The 20,140-nt window shown below is 46.7% G+C and overlaps 1 protein-coding gene across 15 annotated transcripts; it reads left to right on the forward strand.

The window, feature by feature from the left end:
* Window positions 1-283: 283 nt before the first annotated feature.
* PEX5 (peroxisomal biogenesis factor 5) lies at window positions 284-20,102 on the forward strand. Of its 15 annotated transcripts, none has more exons than XM_043561897.1 (16): window positions 285-459; window positions 1,029-1,261; window positions 1,602-1,637; window positions 1,900-2,032; window positions 2,247-2,378; window positions 8,092-8,197; window positions 9,332-9,422; window positions 9,823-9,933; window positions 10,180-10,272; window positions 10,638-10,733; window positions 15,628-15,771; window positions 15,971-16,041; window positions 16,435-16,647; window positions 17,232-17,397; window positions 17,726-17,883; window positions 18,060-20,102. In XM_043561897.1, the coding sequence occupies exons 2-16, from the start codon at window positions 1,115-1,117 to the stop codon at window positions 18,259-18,261; spliced, it is 1,899 nt and encodes a 632-aa protein (XP_043417832.1). In that variant the 5' UTR covers window positions 285-459; window positions 1,029-1,114; the 3' UTR covers window positions 18,262-20,102. The 15 variants fall into 15 exon arrangements, with proteins under 15 accessions (XP_043417842.1, XP_043417845.1, XP_043417832.1 ...); XM_043561894.1 differs by having other exon boundaries at window positions 288-459; window positions 10,614-10,733; XM_043561896.1 differs by lacking the exon at window positions 285-459 and adding an exon at window positions 635-751 and having other exon boundaries at window positions 10,614-10,733.
* Window positions 20,103-20,140: the final 38 nt, after the last annotated feature.

Here is a 20,140-nt window from a genome sequence, read left to right on the forward strand (position 1 = left end):
CTGAGGCCCAGAAAGGGCAGGGAATCCCCTTGGGTCACAATGTGCCGTCAAGGAAGGGTCAGGAGGAGCTGGGTCCAGGATTATGTGCCCTTGGCTTTCCCCCAAAGCTCAGGAAGCCCCTCTTGGCTCCACTCTTCTTTGAGCTTTCTATCAAACAAGTCCTAGCGCCGGTGATCTTTTTGAACGTTCTGCGTCTCCACTCTGAGACTTCCCCTTTAAGGCGTTCTTCCCCTTTAAGATTCACGGCCCCTCCCGTCACGCTGCGTCGCAGTCTTAAGGCCCCGCCCTTCAAACAGCTTTCGCCGGGCCGCGGCTGCTGCGCGACCGCCACGGCCCCTTTAAGCTCGAGCCCCGCCCCTGGTTCCCCATTCCCTTCCCTCCCCTCCCCTCCCCTCCCCCTTCTGCCCGCACCAGGTGCCCCGGCCGGTCGTGCGGCGCGGCGCGGCGCGGCGCGCGACGGTGAGCGCCGGGCCCCGAGGGGGTGCGAGGACATGTTCCCGGTCTTCCTCGGCCCTGGCCAGATCCTCGCGGGTGCCAGGAGGCGGGGCCGGAGCTGCGACTGGGGCGGGGGAAAGGGGTGGGCCGGGGGCGGGAGGGGTGGGCCGGGACCGGCCGAATGCGGGGGAGGGGCTCAGGTGACTTACGGGGGAAGGAATGGCTCCCTTCGGAGCTCGCCTGTCGGTAGGGGGTGTGGGGAACCTGGCTTACGCTCGGCGGCGTTCCTACTCTCCGTTGCCCGGCCAGTGCTCCGGTACAGCCCGATCGCAGAATTGTCCCCCTCAGACCCATGGGGTCCAGGCCCTTCTGTAAGGGGTGGCTGCCGGCGGGTCCCGCCGCCTGACCCCGCAGTCGTGGAGGCGGCCGGAGAGGGCCAGACTGAAAGCGGTGGCCTTTGAGCGGGGGCGGCAGGAGGGCACCGGCCCCCTCTCGGACCTCCTGGCAGAGGTGGGGGCCGTAGCAAAAGGCACAGGGGTGGAGCGTGGCCAGGGGCTAACCAGCTGGAACGGACGTCTGCCCGCTTCCCCCAGATACATGCTGAGCTGTGGGCTGGGGAAGGATCTGGCTGCCGGACCTCAGTTCCAAACCCTTGCCCGTCAGTGAGCTGGCGGTCACCATGGCAATGCGGGAGCTGGTGGAGGCCGAATGCGGGGGTGCCAACCCACTCATGAAGCTGGCCGGGCACTTCACCCAGGACAAGGCCCTTCGGCAGGAGGGGTTGAGGCCTGGCCCTTGGCCCCCAGGAGCCCCCGCCTCTGAGGCGGTGAGTATTTTTGATGTAGAAACACAAGCGGTGGCCTGGGATGGGGGGGGGGGGGCAAAGGAACACTGGGGGATAACTGCTCTCTCTGATGTGTCGCAAATGATAGTTACCACTTAATGAGTGTTTACTTAACACCGCGCTAAGCATTGTGCATCTTCAGACGGATGAAGGCCGTCGTTTTATAGATGAAGAAACTGAGGCTCAGAGAAGTTTTGTGACTTGCTCAAGGTCATTTATACATGCCGGAGCTGGAATTTTAACCCCTGTTTAACTGAGTTGTGTGTGGTCTTCACCACTGTACCATATTGCCTCCCGCCCCCTTTCTTTTCTTCTGTCTTAGGTCTCTAAGCCTTTGGGAGTAGCCTCGGAAGATGAGGTAAACATACCAGTCTCTTGCGTTGCATTTTTCTTTTGCCCGTTGCGTTTTCACTTTAAACTTGGCTCACCCATATTTCAACCTGTGGACCTTCCTGACCAAATGAGATTTGCCTTATTCCACCTGCTTGCTTTTAAAAATGTATTCTTTTGAGTGTTTGCAAATCTATAGTTTCTTTGCTTCCCTTTCCTTGTATTTAGCATCCCCCATTCATGGGGCGTTATCTCCTGCTGAGTTCATTTCATCACGTCTCTCCTGGCAGTTGGTGGCCGAATTTCTCCAGGACCAGAATGCACCACTTGTATCCCGCGCCCCTCAGACTTTCAAGATGGATGATCTCCTGGCAGAGATGCAAGAGATTGAACAGTCAAACTTCCGCCAGGCACCCCAGAGAGGTGGGTCCAGAGTCTGGTGGGAGGGGAGTGCACCATTTTCTGTGCACAGAGGGCCAAGGGGGTTCCATATTTGGATGCTGCTGGCGTTGGGGAATTGAGATGCAGAAGGAGACAAAAGGGACAGAGTGTTTTCATGTGCACTGAGGGCTCCTTAGGCATGATAGAATGATACGTATTTCTTTTTTTTTTCTTAGTTCTCTCTCTTTCTTTTAAGCTCCTGGTGTGGCAGACTTGGCCTTGTCTGAGAACTGGGCCCAGGAGTTTCTTGCAGCTGGAGATGCTGTGGATGTAACTCAGGATTATAATGAGACTGACTGGTCGCAAGAATTCATCTCTGAAGTCACAGGTGAGGCTTGCATGGGGCAAAGTTCTCTTTGGTTCCCCAGTTCATCTTAGGATATAGAACGATTTTAGCTTCTATGACTTTTCTGGATTCTTGACTCATTTCTCTAGGGCACTGAACCTCAGGTGATAATAGGGAATTGTTGAAACTTATATGAAGCAGGGGACTGGGTTTGAACTGGATAAGAGATTTTGGAGATTATATCTCTGCATCTCTGTATCTCTCTCTATTTAAAGAGAATGGGAGAGAGGACAGGGAGAGAGAACATGAGGGGTTAGGTACTTCTTTCTTATCTGGAACTTTATTACTGTAATTTGGTGGTGAGGATCCACAGATTGGATGAACGGCAGTATTGCCCAGGAAGAAATATTCAGCACAGCCTGTGGGATTCTGGCATGAGGTCATCTTGAAAAGAGTTGAGGCCTTGGGAAGTGGGATTGGGGAGTTCAAGGGCCTGAAGTATAGTAGAGGGCAAAGACCATATCCTGATGATGATAATAAAAATTAATAGCTAATATTTACTTATTATGTTCTGGATTTTGTATTAAGTGCTCTGAATGCATTATCTATTTAATTCCCATGAGAACTCCCGAGGTAGCTACTGTTTTTATTCCTAGCATATACATAAGAAAACAAAAGCTTTGGGATTAAGGGACTTGCCAAAGGTGATTCAATTTTGTAGGTGCTGGAGTTGGGATTTGACTCTGGGTTTGAATGATCCCAGACCCTGTGGGCTTAACCATGGTGCTCTACTGGTGGGCCTGCACCCTAAGCTCTTCAGGGTCCCAGCCTATTTCTTGCTCTTTGAGAGGGTCCATGCTCATTACGTCCCTCGGGATTGATTCCTCTCCCCCAGGCCTGTCTGAATAGGGGCATGGGGGAAGGGCATTCTCTTCAGCTTTCCTCTTCTTCTTTGCTGTCAAAGGGAAGTACTTGTTAGCCTTTTCCCAATTTAACAAATTAAGAGTAACAAGAGATACAAATGGACAAAGTTACAGAGATTATAGACTCTCAGGGCATTCACATTGTCATCATTTTTAAATATTCCTGAGGTCACTAAAGGGACCTAATTGTTTTCTCCCTCCATCATTTTTATTCTTCTAAAAGTAGGGCTTTCTGTATTTAGGAAAAAAACCCCACATCTAACAGTTAAAAGCTGTTGGCCTCTTTTAACATGACTCCCTTTCCTCCAGCGCTGAAGTTGGAGTTTAAGGTAGAACAGTAGATGTTCTTTGTTTCTTGAATCATGCTTTGCACTTTATAATCTTAAAGTCATTTGGTCTTCACAGTTATACTTACAAGGTAGGTATTCCTTCCCTATTGTGTAGATAAAGAAACTGAGATTTCAAAAGGTTAAATACTTTATCCAAAGTCATTCAGTAACAGAGATGACATTCAGACTCCTATCTTTCTGACTCTAGGCTCCATACTTAGAGCCATTACACTATCATTGAGAATCTTCTTCGTGGAATTTCCTCAAGTGAAGCTCTGAGCTGTAACAAAGACACTCCCCCAGACCAACACTGTTTTTCATACAAACTGTAGACTTAAATGCCTTATTGTAGAGAGACTTCTGTTGTAATGTGTGGGCGTCATTTTTGATAACTCAGGAAAAAAAATTATTGCTACCGTAAGCATTGAGATTGATGAGATTTCTGTTATGATTACCTTTAGAAAAACACGTTGGACTTGTCTCATTAAGTTCTCTTTGGGAGATCTCTTCTGTTTTGTCTGTTCTTTTGGGACTGTGCCTGCTTCATGGAGGCAGGGATAGGGAGAGGCGGAAAGGGAAGTTGAGCTGTTTGGGGCCTGCCTTCATAAAAATGTGCAATTGCATTAGTTATTGCTTTGTACGTAGTGGACCTTCAGTATTTATTGAACAAATGAATTGAGATCTGGGAGAAAGCTAAAGGAAATTAATTTTCTGGTCATTCATTTTTTATTATTCTCATAACATTTGTGGCTGATATTATTATATTGATGATATAGGTTACCTATTACTTTATGGATAAGTTGACTTCAAGATGAAAGGTTATATGCTTTAAATCCTTATTATTTTCAAACCCCTGTTGTTAAGATTCCAGACTCAAGTTTACAAAGAACCTAGATGTGCATTTATTGTCTTGTCCTGTTCTATTTGAAAATAATTGATAGTTTCACTGGAAGTTGCAAAAAAGGTAGAAGAAGGTTCTGTGTATCTTTCATTCTGTTTTCCCTGGTGGTAATATTTTGCATGACCGTTTGTTATGTCCGACATCAAAATCGGGAAACTGCCATTGGTACAATCCACAGAGTGTATTAAATCTCACTGGTTTGACATGCCTTTGTGTGTGTGTGTTTATGGTTTTATGCGGTTTTATCACTTGTGTAGATTTGTGTAACTACCATCACAGTCGAGTTACAGAATTATTCCATTTGCCACATGAAGCTCATTTTCAGTCTGCCATATTTCTTGATGGAATCCACCCCCCGACCCCTGCCCCTAAATCTCCTGGGCCAAATAATTCCCCATCTTATGACTTGGCTGCAGGGATGAGATACGCCTTTAAGGGGTTTTGAATTCAGGCAGCCTCAGCTAACCTGGTGTGTGAGGTTCCTATGGTAATTACGAGAGAGAGACCTGTGCTGTAGGCAAGCAGCAGTGGCAGACGATGAGTGGCAAGAGATCTCCCCCTGTGGCAGAGGAACAGACTGTGGAATAAAAGGAGTAACGATCTCATCGTGATGTTTTCTGCTTTCCCTATGGGTTTGCTCCCTATGTGAACAGACAGTGATGTTAATAATAGAGAACATTTGTTACCCTGTGCCTTACGCATGCCTTATCTCGTTTGGTCTTTACAACCATCCCTATGAGGTAGCTGTTCTTATCTCTATTCATAGATCTATTTATATCTGTTTATAGATAAGGAAATGGAAACTTAAGGGTTAAGTAACTTGCACAGTGAATAAGAGGTGGTGTTGGGATTTGAGTGCCCGGAGGCTGACTCTAGAACCTACATTCTTCTTTTTTTTTTTTTTTTTTTTTTTTAGGGAGAAACATAAAAATTTATTTAACAGGTGATAAAACTGAGGCATTGAAAGATTTAATAATTTATCCAATAAAATAGAGAATCGTAATTCTAGAACCAGGGTAAGAACTCAGTCTTTCTGGGCTTTTATGGACAAAGTAGAACCTACATTCTTTACCACTGGGCTATTTAGCAAACTCAGGAATGTTTATGGATGAGGGTGGGAAGTTCTGAATTTTTGACTTTTGAGCTTGGGCTGGATGCGCCTAGGTGGAAGGAACACACAACGAGAAAGTAAGTAAGGTGAACATTCTGAATTGGATATTTGGTGTCAAGGTTGTTGGTTCTGACTCTACTGATTTACGTAAGCTAGGACAGTCCCTTCTCCTCTGCAGGCCTTAATTGCTCCAATCTCGAGTATCCAAATAGATCTGATTTTCTGTAAGAATTTCTCAAAAAATAGTGTGAAGGCCAAACAGAATTCTTCTGGTTCTTTCATTTTGACTCTGTTGGAGCAGGTTCACAATGCCAGAAAATTCTGAGTCTGATGGCTAAATATGGCCAAATACCAAATTACAGCTATTTGAGGATGACTTTTCTCATCCTGGGATTTTTTTTCTAATCTGCCTCATGTCTCTTAGAGTCCAGATGCTTTATATTTTTTCCGCTGCTTCTTGTCCTTGAAAGGAGCATTTCACAAAAGACAGCATTCTAATTTGAGGAGCATTTGTGGCCAGAGTATGCTTCTGGAAAACACTCTAGTTGAGAGTAAGGAGTGGCTGGAGAGTAAGAGGAGCGGTGGTTAATTTTCAACAGAATGGGACGAAGGGATCAGAAGGCACTGTAAAGTCTACTTTAGTATTTTGTGTCTCCTTCTTAGGTCTCCACTTTTGGGCCAGCAGTCTATTGCCCATAATAACTAGTGAGGGAATCTGGATAAAAATGTTGAGAGTCTTTGAAATTAAGGACAAAAAAAAAAAAAATGTCAACCATATCTTAATTTATTGTATTAGTGATATTTATAGTTATGTGTATTTTGAGAGTCTGTATCCCCCTTTTTTTCTCCTCCAGATTTTGACATTACTTTCCCACATGTTGAGCTTACTTTGTTGAAATAGTTCAGGCAAAGTCTCAGTTAAATGGAGTAGACATTTAATACCAAAGGGACACATCTGCCTTCTGTGTTGAAAGCAATGACAGATCTCCAAACTGGGGACAAAGATAGCATGACCATTTCAGTACTGATGGTGGAGAAGTGTGGATGCAGGGCAGAAGGAAAGCACACTGCTGGCTGGTGCCTTGTCTGTGTTGACTCATTCTTTAGGGCCCCTTTGTTGTTGTTGTTGTTTTAAAATATTTATTTTTGAGAGAGTGCAAGTGGGGGAGGGGCAGAGAGAGAGGGACAGAGCTTCTGAAGCCGGCTGTATGCAGATAGGCTGACAGCAGAGAGCCCGATGCAGGGCTTGAACTCATGAACTATGAGATCACGACCTGAGCTGCAGTCGGACATTCAACTGACTGAGCCACCCAGGTACCCCTCTTTAGGGCCCCTTTGAATAATGTCTTAGTGCTTTTTGTTTTGTTTTGTTTTTTTTCATTTTCCCCCTGGCCCTAAAATAGTAAAGGACAAAGTCCTGGAGGTTGAGAAAGGGTTCAGTGCCCTCGTTCAATCTGTACCTTGCTAATCTTTACTATGATGTTGTGGCAGTGCCCTTTGTCACTAGAGCTTTTAAGACAGTTCCTAGAATTACACTTAAAAAACATAGCCCTAAAATGAATCAAAAGTGAGGGGCACCAGGGTGACTCAGTCAGCTAAGCATCTGACTCTTGATTTAGGCTCAGATCATTATGAACTCATGGATCATGGGTTCGAGCCCTGCATTGAATCCCTCGCATGGGATTCTCTCTCTCCCTCTCTCTGCCCCTTCCCTGCTGCTCTCTCACTCTTTCTCAAAATAAATAAACCAAAAAACAAACAAACGAATCAAAAGTGACAAGTCAGAATAATGTTTCTTCTTGGGGGAGGGAGGGCCTGACGGAGCCTGTGGGAGGTCTGAAACGTTCTGTGTCTTGATGTGGCTGGTGGTGATTTGTGTGTATTCACGTGTGGAGTTAATGAAGCAGTATGCTTACGCTTGGTACACTTTGTGTACATTCATGTTTGCATCTCAACTAAAAAAATGAAACCAACATCCAGTGGGAAGAGTGGCCCTAGGTATTTTTTAATTCTAGCCCAGCATTCTGCTTCTCCGGTTCTCCTGGTAGCTTTATTACAATGAAATACGAGGCTCGTTTTATTGGGAGAGCGTGAACTCTGTCGATGGAGACCAGACCAGAGGTCTTCCGCTCTCCTTTAGCTCCTTACCAGTTTCTTGCAGTGCCTTCGAGGAAGGTGGAGGCCCCAGGTGCCTGCTATTTCTTACTGAGGCCTCTGGCACTTCAACCAAAAGGGTTTGGACTCCTTTCCTGAGTCTCCTCATTTGTTTTCCTGTTTCCATTCCAGTAAACTTTGGCCCCAGGCCCCTTGGGAGTGGGTTGGCTATTGAGCGTTTAGTAGTGTTTTCTTTTGAGCAGGACTTTCTGAGGAATTCAGTAGGGTCTTATCTGCTTTGGCTTGGTTAAGAGGGTCAGTTGAATATGTGTGGTACTCTCCTTTGCCCTGACCCTCACTGAGCCCAGTGTGATTTCTCCAACTCCGTTCCTTGCAGATCCTTTGTCTGTGTCCCCAGCCCGCTGGGCTGAGGAATATCTGGAACAGTCCGAGGAGAAGTTGTGGCTGGGAGAGCCTGAGGGAACAGCTGCCACTGATTGCTGGTGAGTCCAGCTACTTCTTTCTGGATGGATCCCTGTGAAAGGAGCATTGGGTAGTTTTCTCAGCCTCCCTCACCTCCTACATCTGCATTCTCAAACTGATTTGCAGTCCCCTCATTTGTTCTGTTCTTTTCTTTTCTTTTCTTTATTTTGAGAGAGACAGAGAGCATGCCAGAGGGGGAGGGGAAGAGAGACGGGGGGCACAGAGGATCTGAAGTGAGCTCTGTGCTGCCAGTAGAGATCCTGGTGCGGGCCTCAGACTCACAGACTGTGGGATCACAACCTGAGCTGAAGTTGGATGCTTAACTGACTGAGTCACCCAGGAGCCCCCCCCCCCCCGCCCTTTTTTTAAAGTTTATTTATTTTGAGAGAGGGGCGGAGAAGGGGAGAGGGAGAGAATCCCAGGCAGGCTCTGCACCATCAGTGGAGCTTGAACTCAGGAACCATGAGATCGTGACATGAGCTGAAGCCGGACACTTAACCGACTGAGCCACCTAAGCACCTCCCCTCATTTTCAGTGTTAAGGTTCTCACTTGTATTATTACCCCTACTCAAAGTGTGAGTGAGTCAAGAATCCTAAGTGTCGTAACCAGAAGTTTGTAACTTTACCTTACGTATCCTATTGCCTCTTTAATTTGGAGGTTGCTACTATATTCCTTCTCTCTGCAAAGGTGTGTTTGTGAATGGGAGAAGTAAAAGAATGTAGCTAGTACTTTGCCACTTCCGCCCGTGTCCTTTTTTTTTTCTTTATAAAATTTTTTTGTTATTTATTTATTTTGAGAGAGACAGAGACTGTGAGTGGGGGAGGGGCAGAGAGAGAGGGAGACAGAGAATCCCAAGCAGGCTCCATACTGTCAACGCAGAGCCTGAAGCGGGGCTCGAACCCACAAACTGTGAGATTATGACCTGAACTGAAACCAAGAGTTGGATGCTTAAGGGACTGACCCAGGCACCCCCCTCCCCCCCCCCCACCAAGTGTCCTTTTTTAATGTAAATTGGAATTTGTAGGACCTCAACAAGAATGTGTGTCTTTTCCTTGATAAGAACTGTGATGCCAGGGGCTGGGGGGTGGGGAATAGCATGGGGAAGGTGGTGGCAGATGAGTGTGTGGAACCCGTTTGCCCTTACCTGTTCCAGGTATGATGAATATCATCCCGAGGAGGATCTGCAGCACACAGCCAGTGATTTTGTGGCCAAGGTGGATGACCCCAAGTTGGCTAACTCTGAGGTGAGCCACATCCCACTGCTATTTTGCCCAGCAGAGCTGGCCTTCAAAGCCAAGAGTCTAGCTTTTCATACCCCAGTTTAAAGAGAAGGAAATAAGATCCCGGGTCCATGCCTTCCTGTCTTGAGAATAGAGACTTCTTCGCATCCTGCCTCTTACTTTCAGCATTCTTTCCCTCACTTCCTTGCATACTCACCCTGTTGCTTTTCTGTGTCTTCTCAAATCTTTAAAGCCAGAAATTCCTTTCTTTTGTTCTCTACATTTTTCAGGGTCTTTTAGCAAATCTTGCCTGCAGCTAGAGATGGTCAGGGGGAGGGTGAGTGCAGGCTTCTCTTGGGCATGGTTGAGAGTGCACACCTGGAAGTCCTCTCCCAAGTAGCCTATGTGTGTCTCTGTGCCCCAGTTCCTGAAATTCGTGCGGCAGATTGGCGAGGGGCAGGTGTCCCTGGAGTCCGGTGCAGGGTCGGGCCGAGCTCAGGCAGAACAGTGGGCAGCAGAGTTTATACAGCAGCAGGTAGGACATTGTCACTTCCCAGTCCCACTTGAGAGCCGGCTGGTGCCCCAGGCCTTGGGTTCAGTGTTCAGTGGTCCTAGACGGGGAAGGGATTTTATTGCCAGCTTGTCTTGGTAGCATCGAGGTCCTGAGTGGGTGGGAAAGAGATCCTGAGAATGTTCTCAGAAGTGTGCAGGTTGCTGGTGTTTAGTGGGTATTTAGTCAGTAGAAAGTTGGTGGTGGTCTGACCATCCTTCTTTGTCACAGGGTACATCAGATGCCTGGGTTGACCAGTTCACAAGACCAGTAAACACAGCTGCCCTCGATACGGAGTTTGAACGAGCCAAGTCAGCTATAGAGGTGAGAGCAGGTAGCACAGGAGCAGACACCTCAAGAGAAAACACTCCTTTGGAGAGAGTGGGTGTTTTAACAGCAAAGAAACGTACCACGAATGTTGTATGTCCTAGTGTTCCTGGGCCCTCTGTGTCAGAATGCTTGGGGTAGGGCATCAGCTCACACTGCAGAATCAGGATCTGAGCGTAGGATCTAGGAATCTTCACTTAAAAAAGCTCTTCAGGAGATCTTAAATGCATTGACATTTAAGAACTACTGCCTTACGGAATCTATCCTAGCGGCGCTGAGCGTCAGGTGGGGTGGTCATGATGGATCTCCTTTTTCTATCTGCCTTCCCTTCCTTACAGTCCGATGTCGATTTCTGGGACAAGTTGCAGGCAGAGTTGGAGGAGATGGCGAAACGGGACGCAGAGGCTCATCCCTGGCTTTCTGACTATGATGATCTCACGTCTGCTTCCTATGATAAGGTAAGAACTCGGTTTTCGGATTGCAGGGTTTCCTTGTTTTGTGCCTCCTTTAATCTTGAATTTGGAGGGTACCTACTTTCAAGTAATTACTACCTTGAACCCCTTTCCACGAAGGGAGGTCTAAATCATTCCCTTGCCCCGCTCCTCTCCAGTGTTTGAAGGTATGCTTTATTCTTAGGGTATAAGGATTAATAATAATAGACCCTCCTTGTCAAATAATGGTAATACAGTGACATAGTACCTATAATAGAGATTTGCCCCTGATGCATTCAGAACCTAGATGAAAGAGCTCTGCTTTGGAGGTTGATTGAGAACATTTTTAAGGAGATAGATACCCCTTTGGTAGAGAGTGGTAATTGGTAGATTATCTGTCTTCCCACCTTCATATCTATTTACTTTTTTTTTTTTTTTTATGTTTATTTTTGAGAGAGAGAGACAGAGCGTGAGTGCCGGTGGGGGGGGGGGGCGGGGAACAGGGGCACAGAGAGAGGTAGACACAGAATTTGAAGCAGGCTTCAGGCTCCGAGCTGTCAGCACAGAGCCTGATGCGGGGCTCGAACCCACAAACCGCGAGATCGTGACCGAGCCGAAGTCAGATGCTTAACCGACTAAGCCACCCAGGCGCCCCTCTGTTTACTTTTTTTAACTCACAAATTCATTTTAAATTTGGATCTGTTCCTGTAGGTACTGACCACCTGTGCCAATTTAGGTGTTTTCAAAGAATTGTATTAAATAACTTAAATGTTAGGAAAATATTCCAGCAGTCATTGGTGAAAATTGATCTAGTTTTGCATATAGCATATACTTTAGACCAAGAAGCTTATGCTGTTTCAGAGGTATCACTGTGGAAAAAAATCTGCTTTGGGACTGTGAGGTATTTAGGGATGTGGGTAATAACTGAACTGCTGAGGGAGCACCTGTGGCTCAGTTGGTTCAGCGTCCGACTTTTGATTTTGGCTCAAGTCATGATCTCACGGTTTGTGAATTTAAGCCCTGCTTGGGGCTCTGCGCTGACAGCATGGAACCTGCTTGGGATTTTCTCTCTCTCTCTCTCTCTCTCTCTCTCTCAAAATAAATAATAAATTAAAAAAAGAATTGAGCTGCTGAGCTGAAGCATGAGGGGGAAGGGAGAGAACTGTTTGGTTTTGGAAGAGACGAAACAGGAACTGGGGAGGAGAGTAGCAATACCTCTTCTCAGCTCAGATCTGGTTGGGAAAGGTTTCTGGGGCTAGAACCAGGGCCTGAGATGTAAAGCAGGATGTCTGAGGTAGATCTTGACATAGGGGAGCTATGCAAAGGTAGGAAAGAGTAAGGTTCAAGATAACTATAAAAAGGCTAGCATTTGGGGCGCCTGGGTGGGTCAGTCGGTTGAGTGTCTGGCTCTTGATTTCAGTTGAAGTCATCATCCCAGGGTCGTGGGATCGAGTCCTGAGTCGGTCTCCACGTGGAGCCTGCTTAAGACTTTTTCTTTCTCTCACTCTGCCCCTCTCCCCTGCTCGTGCACTCTTGCTCTCTCACATAGGAAAAGAAAAAAAGAAAAGGCTAGCTTTTGAAAGCCAGTGAAAAACTTAATACTGGGAAAAATGGGATTTTGTTTACTGTTTATTTCAGTCTTAGTTTTTAAGAGCTATCCTCTTATAGGGAAGAGAGCTTACTTCTTGGACCCTGCCCTATGTTTTGCCACAATAAGAGTTTCTTCTGTGGAATTCTGAGGAGGAAGAACTGAAGGAAGTACCTGCACATGATACATTTATTAATCTGTATAAGCAATTTGATAAGTTGCAGAGTTCCATCATCTTACAAGTGGCAAATTATATATTTTAGATGAAAATTTCCATGCTTTTAATAAATATAGATATATCATTGATTTTGTATGAGTAGCATTTCTTAGCATTTTTTACTCTCATATTAATGACATGCTAGGTGGAATAACATTTTCTTGAATGCTTTTTTTTTTTCTTTTTTAAGAGGGGGTAAGGGGCAGAGAGAGAGGGAGAGAGAGAGAATCCCAAGCAGCCTCCATGCTCAGTTCAGAGCCTGATGCAGGGCTCAATCCCACAACACTGGGATCGTAATCTGAGCTGAAATCAAGAGTTGGACACTCAACTGACTGAGCCACCTAGGCGCCCCTATGCTAACTATTATTGAATTATATGTCAATAGTGCATTTTTTGTTTTTGAATGTGGATCTGATCTTGATTGTCATATAAATTCATGGGTCTCTGAATATACTATTTTTTTTACTGGATAGTCCTTAAATTTTCAAGACAACATCTGTAGCTCAAGCACATATTGCATCCCTTTAGCATAAAGAAGTTTCTCTGATGGGCTAGACTCTTAATAGTATCCTATTTCTGCTGCATGATCCTGTGAGATTTTGGAATAGACCAGACAGTGGATCAGACTGATTGGCTCGGCTTAGACTTTTTAGGTTGCGACAGTGATCATAAGCTCATGCTGCATTCTTTTGGTTTGAAGCTTCCTCCCACATATTCTTTTTCCCATTTATGCAAATGTTCTAATTTTGAAAAATTCCTCTTTGATCAGCAGTTGATAAAATGGCAAGGAGGATAGATAGCATGGACAAGAGTGTATTTGGAGAACCTCCTGATGGCATTGATTTGTTACATTGTCTTTTGAGGAGAATGCCTATTTTATGAATAGTATTTTATGCTTTTTGATAATAAGACTTAGGTGAATAATCTCACTTGATTATTAATAATTTCAGAACTCTGTAATTAATAATCTCAGAACTCTGTAGTTCTGAGAGGCAGGAATTGATTTCATTAGGAAATTATGTTATAGATGACAATGATCTCTGTTTCCTACAGGGTGGCTTAAAACATAGATCGATGATAGACGATAGTTGAAGTTGGTTGTGGAGGGATTTATGTCTAGGATGGGGGTTAGCAAACTATGGCCCACAGGTAAATCTGGCCTGCTAACTGTTTTTGCCTGGCCTATGAGCTGATAGTGGTTTTAACATTCTTAAACAGTTGAAAAAAATGAAAAGAAATATTTTGTGACCTGTGCAAGTTATATACAATTCAAATTGCAGTGTCCATAAATAAAGTTTTATTGGAACACAGTCATGCTTATGTGTTTTACATATTTGTGGCTCCTTTCTCTCTCCAAAGGTGGAGTTGACTAGTGACAGATTACTTATTATCTGGCCCTGATGAGAAAGGTTTGCTGATCCCTGGTCGAAGGTCATTTTCTTTTTTTTTTTAATTTTTTTTTCAACATTTATTTATTTTTGGGACAGAGAGAGACAGAGCATGAACAGGGGAGGGGCAGAGAGAGAGGGAGACACAGAATCGGAAACAGGCTCCAGGCTCTGAGCCATCAGCCCAGAGCCTGACGCGGGGCTCCAACTCCGGACCGCGAGATCGTGACCTGGCTGAAGTCGGACGCTTAACCGACTGCGCCACCCAGGCACCCCTCGAAGGTCATTTTCTACCTTCAGAGTTTTCATATTGTACAGAGACATCCCAGGAGCACTACTTATTCTCAACATGAATATACTTTTAATACATTTATTCCTAATCCATCTCCTGTAATATATCTTGCTTCTGAGACTTCCACTGTAATTATTTAAGTTTTGTCTGTCACAAGTAATTTTCATCTGATGACTTATAATGGTTTAGAACTTGGCTGGTAAAATTTACGTGTTTCCAGTTCTTTAGCAGTTCCGTAGTAATAGTGAAAAAGGGCCTCACTCACGTCTTTATTGTAGACGGTTTCATTCTTATTTGTCCTTAGCTACATTTAGAAGGGCTCTGCCTGGTATTTTGCATCTTTTCATTCTGGTATATTGTTTTGTGATGGTAACTATTTACTCCCCAAAGAGGAACGTTTTATTTGCTTGTCCCAAGTCATGCGGCTTACTAGAGACTTCCCTTCTACCTTATTACCTCTTTGCCTAACATGAAATACCAGTAGACAAAGCTTTGCACATAGCATCATAATCCTTCCCTGAAATGAGAAATCCTCAGCCAGAAGAGAACGGTGTTTTTCTGAAGCATTTTTTGCCGTCAGGATTTTGGGATCTAGGTTTCATTTACTGTGAGATACAGATTAATATTAGTAACTTTCAAGAATGAAATTAGGGAACAACTAAAGTTTTCCAAGTGCTTGAACACATGTTATCCAGGCAGTGCACACAGTGATTCTCTGAGCTAGGCAAGAGTGGGATTTGAGTGGCAGGACCTCTGACTCCAAATTGCATTTCCATTATCTGTTATCACATTGCTGCAGGAAAACAAGAAATGCCCTTTGTTTTTAAAAATATTTTAATGTTTATTTATTCTTAGAGACAGACAGAATGTGAGTGGGGGAGGAGAAGAGAGAGAGGGAGACACAGAATCTGAAGCAGGCTCCAGTCTCTGAGCTGTCAGCACAGAGCTCTGTGCAGGGCCCGAACCCACAAATGCGAGATCGTGACCCGAGCCAAAGTCAGAAGCCCAACCTAGTGAGCCACCCAGGTGCCCCAAGAAATGCCCTTTGAATAGCTAAGGAGAGCTTATCTCATTCCTATAAGCGGATCTTGTAAGAAATGTGTTCTGTCCAGTAGTGAGAGTCAAGGATGTAGAAATACAGGCCTTTAAAGACTTCCTAAAATAAGCTTACTCCCAGCATGGATCCCAGTGTGTAGACCTTCGCTTTTCAGTTATTGTGAACAGGAGACAGCAGCATGAGCACGATACCGAATGATTTTACTGTAGTCCTCGATGATCCCCTTTATAATTTGGAAAATTTGTGGGCATTTAATTCGGATACTTTTTGGAGGCCTTCAACTTCTCCACCTCTGTGTGGGTTGTCCTCTCCCATTTCTTCTGCTTTGCCTGCGACGGCTCTGTCCCAGAGGTTTTCACTTGGCTTCCTTTCCCTGTAGGGGTACCAGTTTGAGGAGGAGAACCCCCTGCGTGACCACCCCCAGCCTTTTGAGGAAGGCCTCCGGCGGCTTCAGGAGGGGGACCTGCCAAACGCAGTGCTGCTTTTTGAGGCAGCTGTGCAGCAGGATCCCAAGCACACGGAAGTGAGTGACTCACTGGTCTGCCTTCACATGAGACACGGCTTCCTTCAGTTTTGCGGGAAGCCCCACAGAGCAGTGCGGATGGATGCGGGCCTGGGTGGTGGCCTGAGGTCGGGGGGTAAGGGTGGAGAGGGGGAAGCCAGAGGAAAGGAGGGTGGCAAGGTGAATACACGAGTAATGGGATCTGGCACCTTCTTTCTAGGCTTGGCAGTATCTGGGTACCACCCAGGCAGAGAATGAACAAGAACTGTTAGCCATCAGTGCGCTGCGGAGGTGAGTGCGTGAAAGGTGGGGTGAGGTGCTTCCGAGGCCCTCCAGATAGCCTTTAGAACGCTAGCGTCCCAGCCCCAGATCCTTGTCTTCTTTCCGGTCACTAGCAAGAGTATGTTCTTGTGGCGAAACTCTTAAGGTTTGGAGGGAATTGGAGACACCTGGTTACGTTTCCTCACGAGCCGTTAATTGTATATGTGGGACCCTTACTGGTTCCTTGGCTGCTAAAACATCCCGCCTTCTCATATCTGTAATTTTGTTAGTAACTCGCGTGTGGAGGAGTCCCTTGCCTCGTAATCTGAGGGAGCTGGCAGGTGAGGCTGTCATGACTCTGCATTCCGTGACCGTATTCCAGTGTCCTGCAGGTGCCAGCTCTGCCCACCTCTGTCCAAACAGGTGTCTGGAGCTAAAGCCAGATAACCGGACGGCACTGATGGCGCTGGCTGTGAGCTTCACCAACGAGTCCTTGCAGCGACAGGCCTGCGAAACCCTGCGAGACTGGCTGCGCTACACGCCGGCCTATGCCCACCTGGTCGTGCGCGGCGAAGAAGGGGCTGGTGGGGCGGGACAGGGCCCCAGCAAGCGCATCCTGGGATCCCTGTTGTCGGAGTGAGTGCGAGGGATTCTTGGGAGGACAGATGGTAACGGGAGTCCCAGGAGAGGGAGGATCTTGATTTGGGAAGCTGGGATGGACTTAGACTCAGTGGTTTGAGAGTGGGATGCGGGCGGTGCCTGGGTGGCTCAGTCGGTGAAGCGTCCGACTTCGGCTCAGGCCACGATCTCGCAGTTTGTGGGTCGAGCCCCACTTCGGGCTCTGTGCTGACAGCTCGGATCCTGGAGCCTGCTTCGGGTTCCGTGTCTCCTCTCTCTGCCCCTCCCCTTTCCATGCTCTGTCTCTGTCTGTCTCTCAAAAAATGAATAAACATTAAAAAAAAATGACACACAAAAAAGAGTGGGATGGGAAACCCAGGATCCACTTGAAGGAGGTCCGCACTCCATGGTGCAGTGCCGGGATGAAACAGAAGAGCAGGTTTCTAAAGTGGAGTTTGGGGGTCGGAGGATGACTGATAGACTGATGAATCTCAAGGGTATGAGTGACTAAGGAAATATTTTGGGAGGGTGGGAATATAGACACATCCATCCACCTATGTCTGTGTTTTTGTTTTTTTTTTTCTTCCCCCCTACTTATCCAGCTCCCTATTTCTTGAAGTGAAGGAGCTCTTCCTGGCTGCTGTGCGCCTGGACCCTACATCCATTGACCCTGATGTGCAGTGTGGCTTGGGAGTCCTCTTCAACCTGAGTGGGGAGTATGACAAGGCAGTGGACTGTTTCACAGCTGCCCTCAGCGTCCGTCCCAATGTGAGCCTCGGGAGGAATAGAAATAGAACATGACTGTGTCTTACTGAAGAATCATTTGTTGGGAACTTCGGAGTCACGGGAGATTTCGTTCCGGAGACTGGTTGCCATGGGAGAATTAGGAAAAGGAGGCTGGGAGTACAGGGTCATGTGGACGTCGGGGAGTCTGCATGAGATGAGAGTGGTTGCACTGTGGCACACGGGGAACAGTGGAGGACAGAGGAACAGAAGGAACCTGTATTAGCTAAACAGAATGGTGAACCAGGGAGAGGGACGGGCAGAATTGGAGCGCCTGGCTCTTGTTTCTAACCCTTCTCCATTCCTATCCCAGGACTATTTGCTGTGGAATAAGCTAGGGGCCACCCTGGCCAACGGAAACCAGAGTGAAGAAGCAGTAGCTGCCTACCGTCGGGCCCTTGAGCTACAGCCTGGCTATATACGGTCCCGCTACAACCTGGGCATCAGCTGCATCAACCTTGGAGCTCATCGGTGAGAGCAGCTCTTGAGTAATTAATGGGCGAATTCCTTCCCCCCGCCTTTGACCCCGGCTCCTCATTCTTTGATCCTGTATTTGACTGACTAGTCCTAGCCTTCTCCCCAGGCCGGCTGACCTGTCTCCTTCCAGTGATGTTCTGCTCACCATCTCTCACTTTTCTTCCCTACAGGGAGGCTGTGGAGCACTTTTTGGAGGCCCTGAACATGCAGAGGAAAAGCCGGGGCCCTCGGGGAGAAGGGGGTGCCATGTCAGAGAATATCTGGAGCACCCTACGTTTGGCATTGTCTATGTTAGGCCAGAGTGATGCCTATGGGGCAGCTGATGCCCGGGATCTGCCCACGCTCCTAACTATGTTTGGCCTGCCCCAGTGACAGTGGGATGGGCTGCCCTGTGAGTGTCTGCTTGGAGGGGTCCCTGCTCTGGATGTGACTCCCTCTCCCCAAATGGGCCTACCAAGGGGGTGGGCTGATGACCACAAGCGGTATGGCCTCTCAGGAGCTGCCTCAATGTAGGGGGTGGGGGGTAGTCTGTGTCCTTCCTACGTAACTGTAGGAAAATGAGCTGTGTCGACTCTGAGTCCCTTGGTAATTCAGGGGCTGTACACCCCAGCTACAGATCTCTCTGCTCATCATGCCCTTTCTTGGTGCTGCTTTTTTGGGTAGGACCCAAAGATCTAGGGTAACTGTTGTCATCAGCTGCCATTTCTGATAGGGTCTAACCACATTTGTAATGTCCGTCCTTTCCCCCCCCCCCCCCCCTTTTACTGGGAACTGGTGATAGTGCAGCTTTCTTGGGCAGTTGTGGGTGGCAGGTTCTTCTACCGTGCACCTCTGTGATGACTGTACCTGGGATGGGGTGTTAGGAGTCGGCCTGTTGGATTTAAGTGTTGCTTTGGCTCAGCAGAGGTGAGTTTTGATGGGGGTGCCCACAGTTTGGTTGTGCCTGGATCTCTCCCGACTGTAGTCAGGTGGCCTGGGTGCGGTGCCGTACGCAGTAAGGCTGGCGTCATCATTGAGGGGTCCCCGGGAGTGGCTGGGGTCAACTGTACAGAGAGTGTTTGTGTGTGGGGTAGGAGGATGCTTGTTTGTGGAATGAACCTGGAAGGGACCAGATGGGATCAGATTGAGGGCTCTGTTCTGGGGCCGTTGGTGGGAGGACAGAGCAAGTGGGCCGCGGGGTGTGGTGAGGGCAGCAAGCCCCCCTCCTAGAAAGGCGTGCGAGTAGGAGTTGAGCCAGCTCTTCTAGAAAGTTGGCCCGGAGATTGCAGTCTTGCCAGATTCCTAGCAGAGAGGCGGTTCAGTGTTACCGTAAGCCTTTTGCTGAACTTCTTGAAATGTTTCTAGGGGAGAGCATTGAAAAATCCCCTTCCCGCATATTACCTTCACAAGGTGTAGATTGAGGGAACGTGAGGGAGCAGCTTGGAATGTCCTCAGCTGCCCCTGCGTGGGGAGATCCACTAACCCCCAGAAATGACTGCTAAGCCTCTTGCCTTGTCTTCACTAGCTAATGATCAGAGAGATTTTTTTTAAACTACCACGGTCCCAAGGTTCCATCCTGAAATTTATTTTTCTTTGTATGAATATGTGTAAATGATTTAAAAATAAAACTGTATGAATAAAATTTGTATGAAGAATAAGTGGAACTGACATGGGTGTGAGTTCTGCTGCCAGGGGAGAAGTTGGGGTGTGGGAGGTGGGTTGGTGTTTGGAGGATTGGCATTCAGTTTTCTTCTCTCTTTGCCTTTCAAACTCTCACTAGTATATTGATTGCCCATCCATCCATCCAGTAATATTGAGCACCTAACACATGCCTGGTACCATGAATAAGATGTACAAGGTCCCTGTGTCCGTGGAACTTACGGTTCAGCAGGAGAGACTGATGGTTAACAATCGTGCATTTTTCATACTTAATGATGATACTATAAAGGGAAACACGGGGTGTGATATAATTGGTGTTGCTTTCATTGTGAATTACATGGGAGGATTTTGGTAGTTTTTTCAACGCTTACGCTTTCTAAAGGTTTTCATCTGGCTCTCCCTGGTTTTATTAGGAACTGTATCAAGGGCCATATAAAGACGGGTATCTATCCGTGGGGAAAAGTTTTTAAAGATAAACATATTTATATGTGGAGATAAATGTTCATGGCCATGTTAGTGTTGGGGAAAAAATGTCTAAAAGAAAATGCGTTCAGTAAATTATCCAGACGGTGAAATATCATTTAGCTGTCTAATTCTGTTTATGGAACAATTT

Source organism: Prionailurus bengalensis, chromosome B4, assembly GCF_016509475.1.
Source record: "Prionailurus bengalensis isolate Pbe53 chromosome B4, Fcat_Pben_1.1_paternal_pri, whole genome shotgun sequence".
NCBI classification, from domain to species: Eukaryota; Metazoa; Chordata; class Mammalia; order Carnivora; family Felidae; genus Prionailurus; species Prionailurus bengalensis.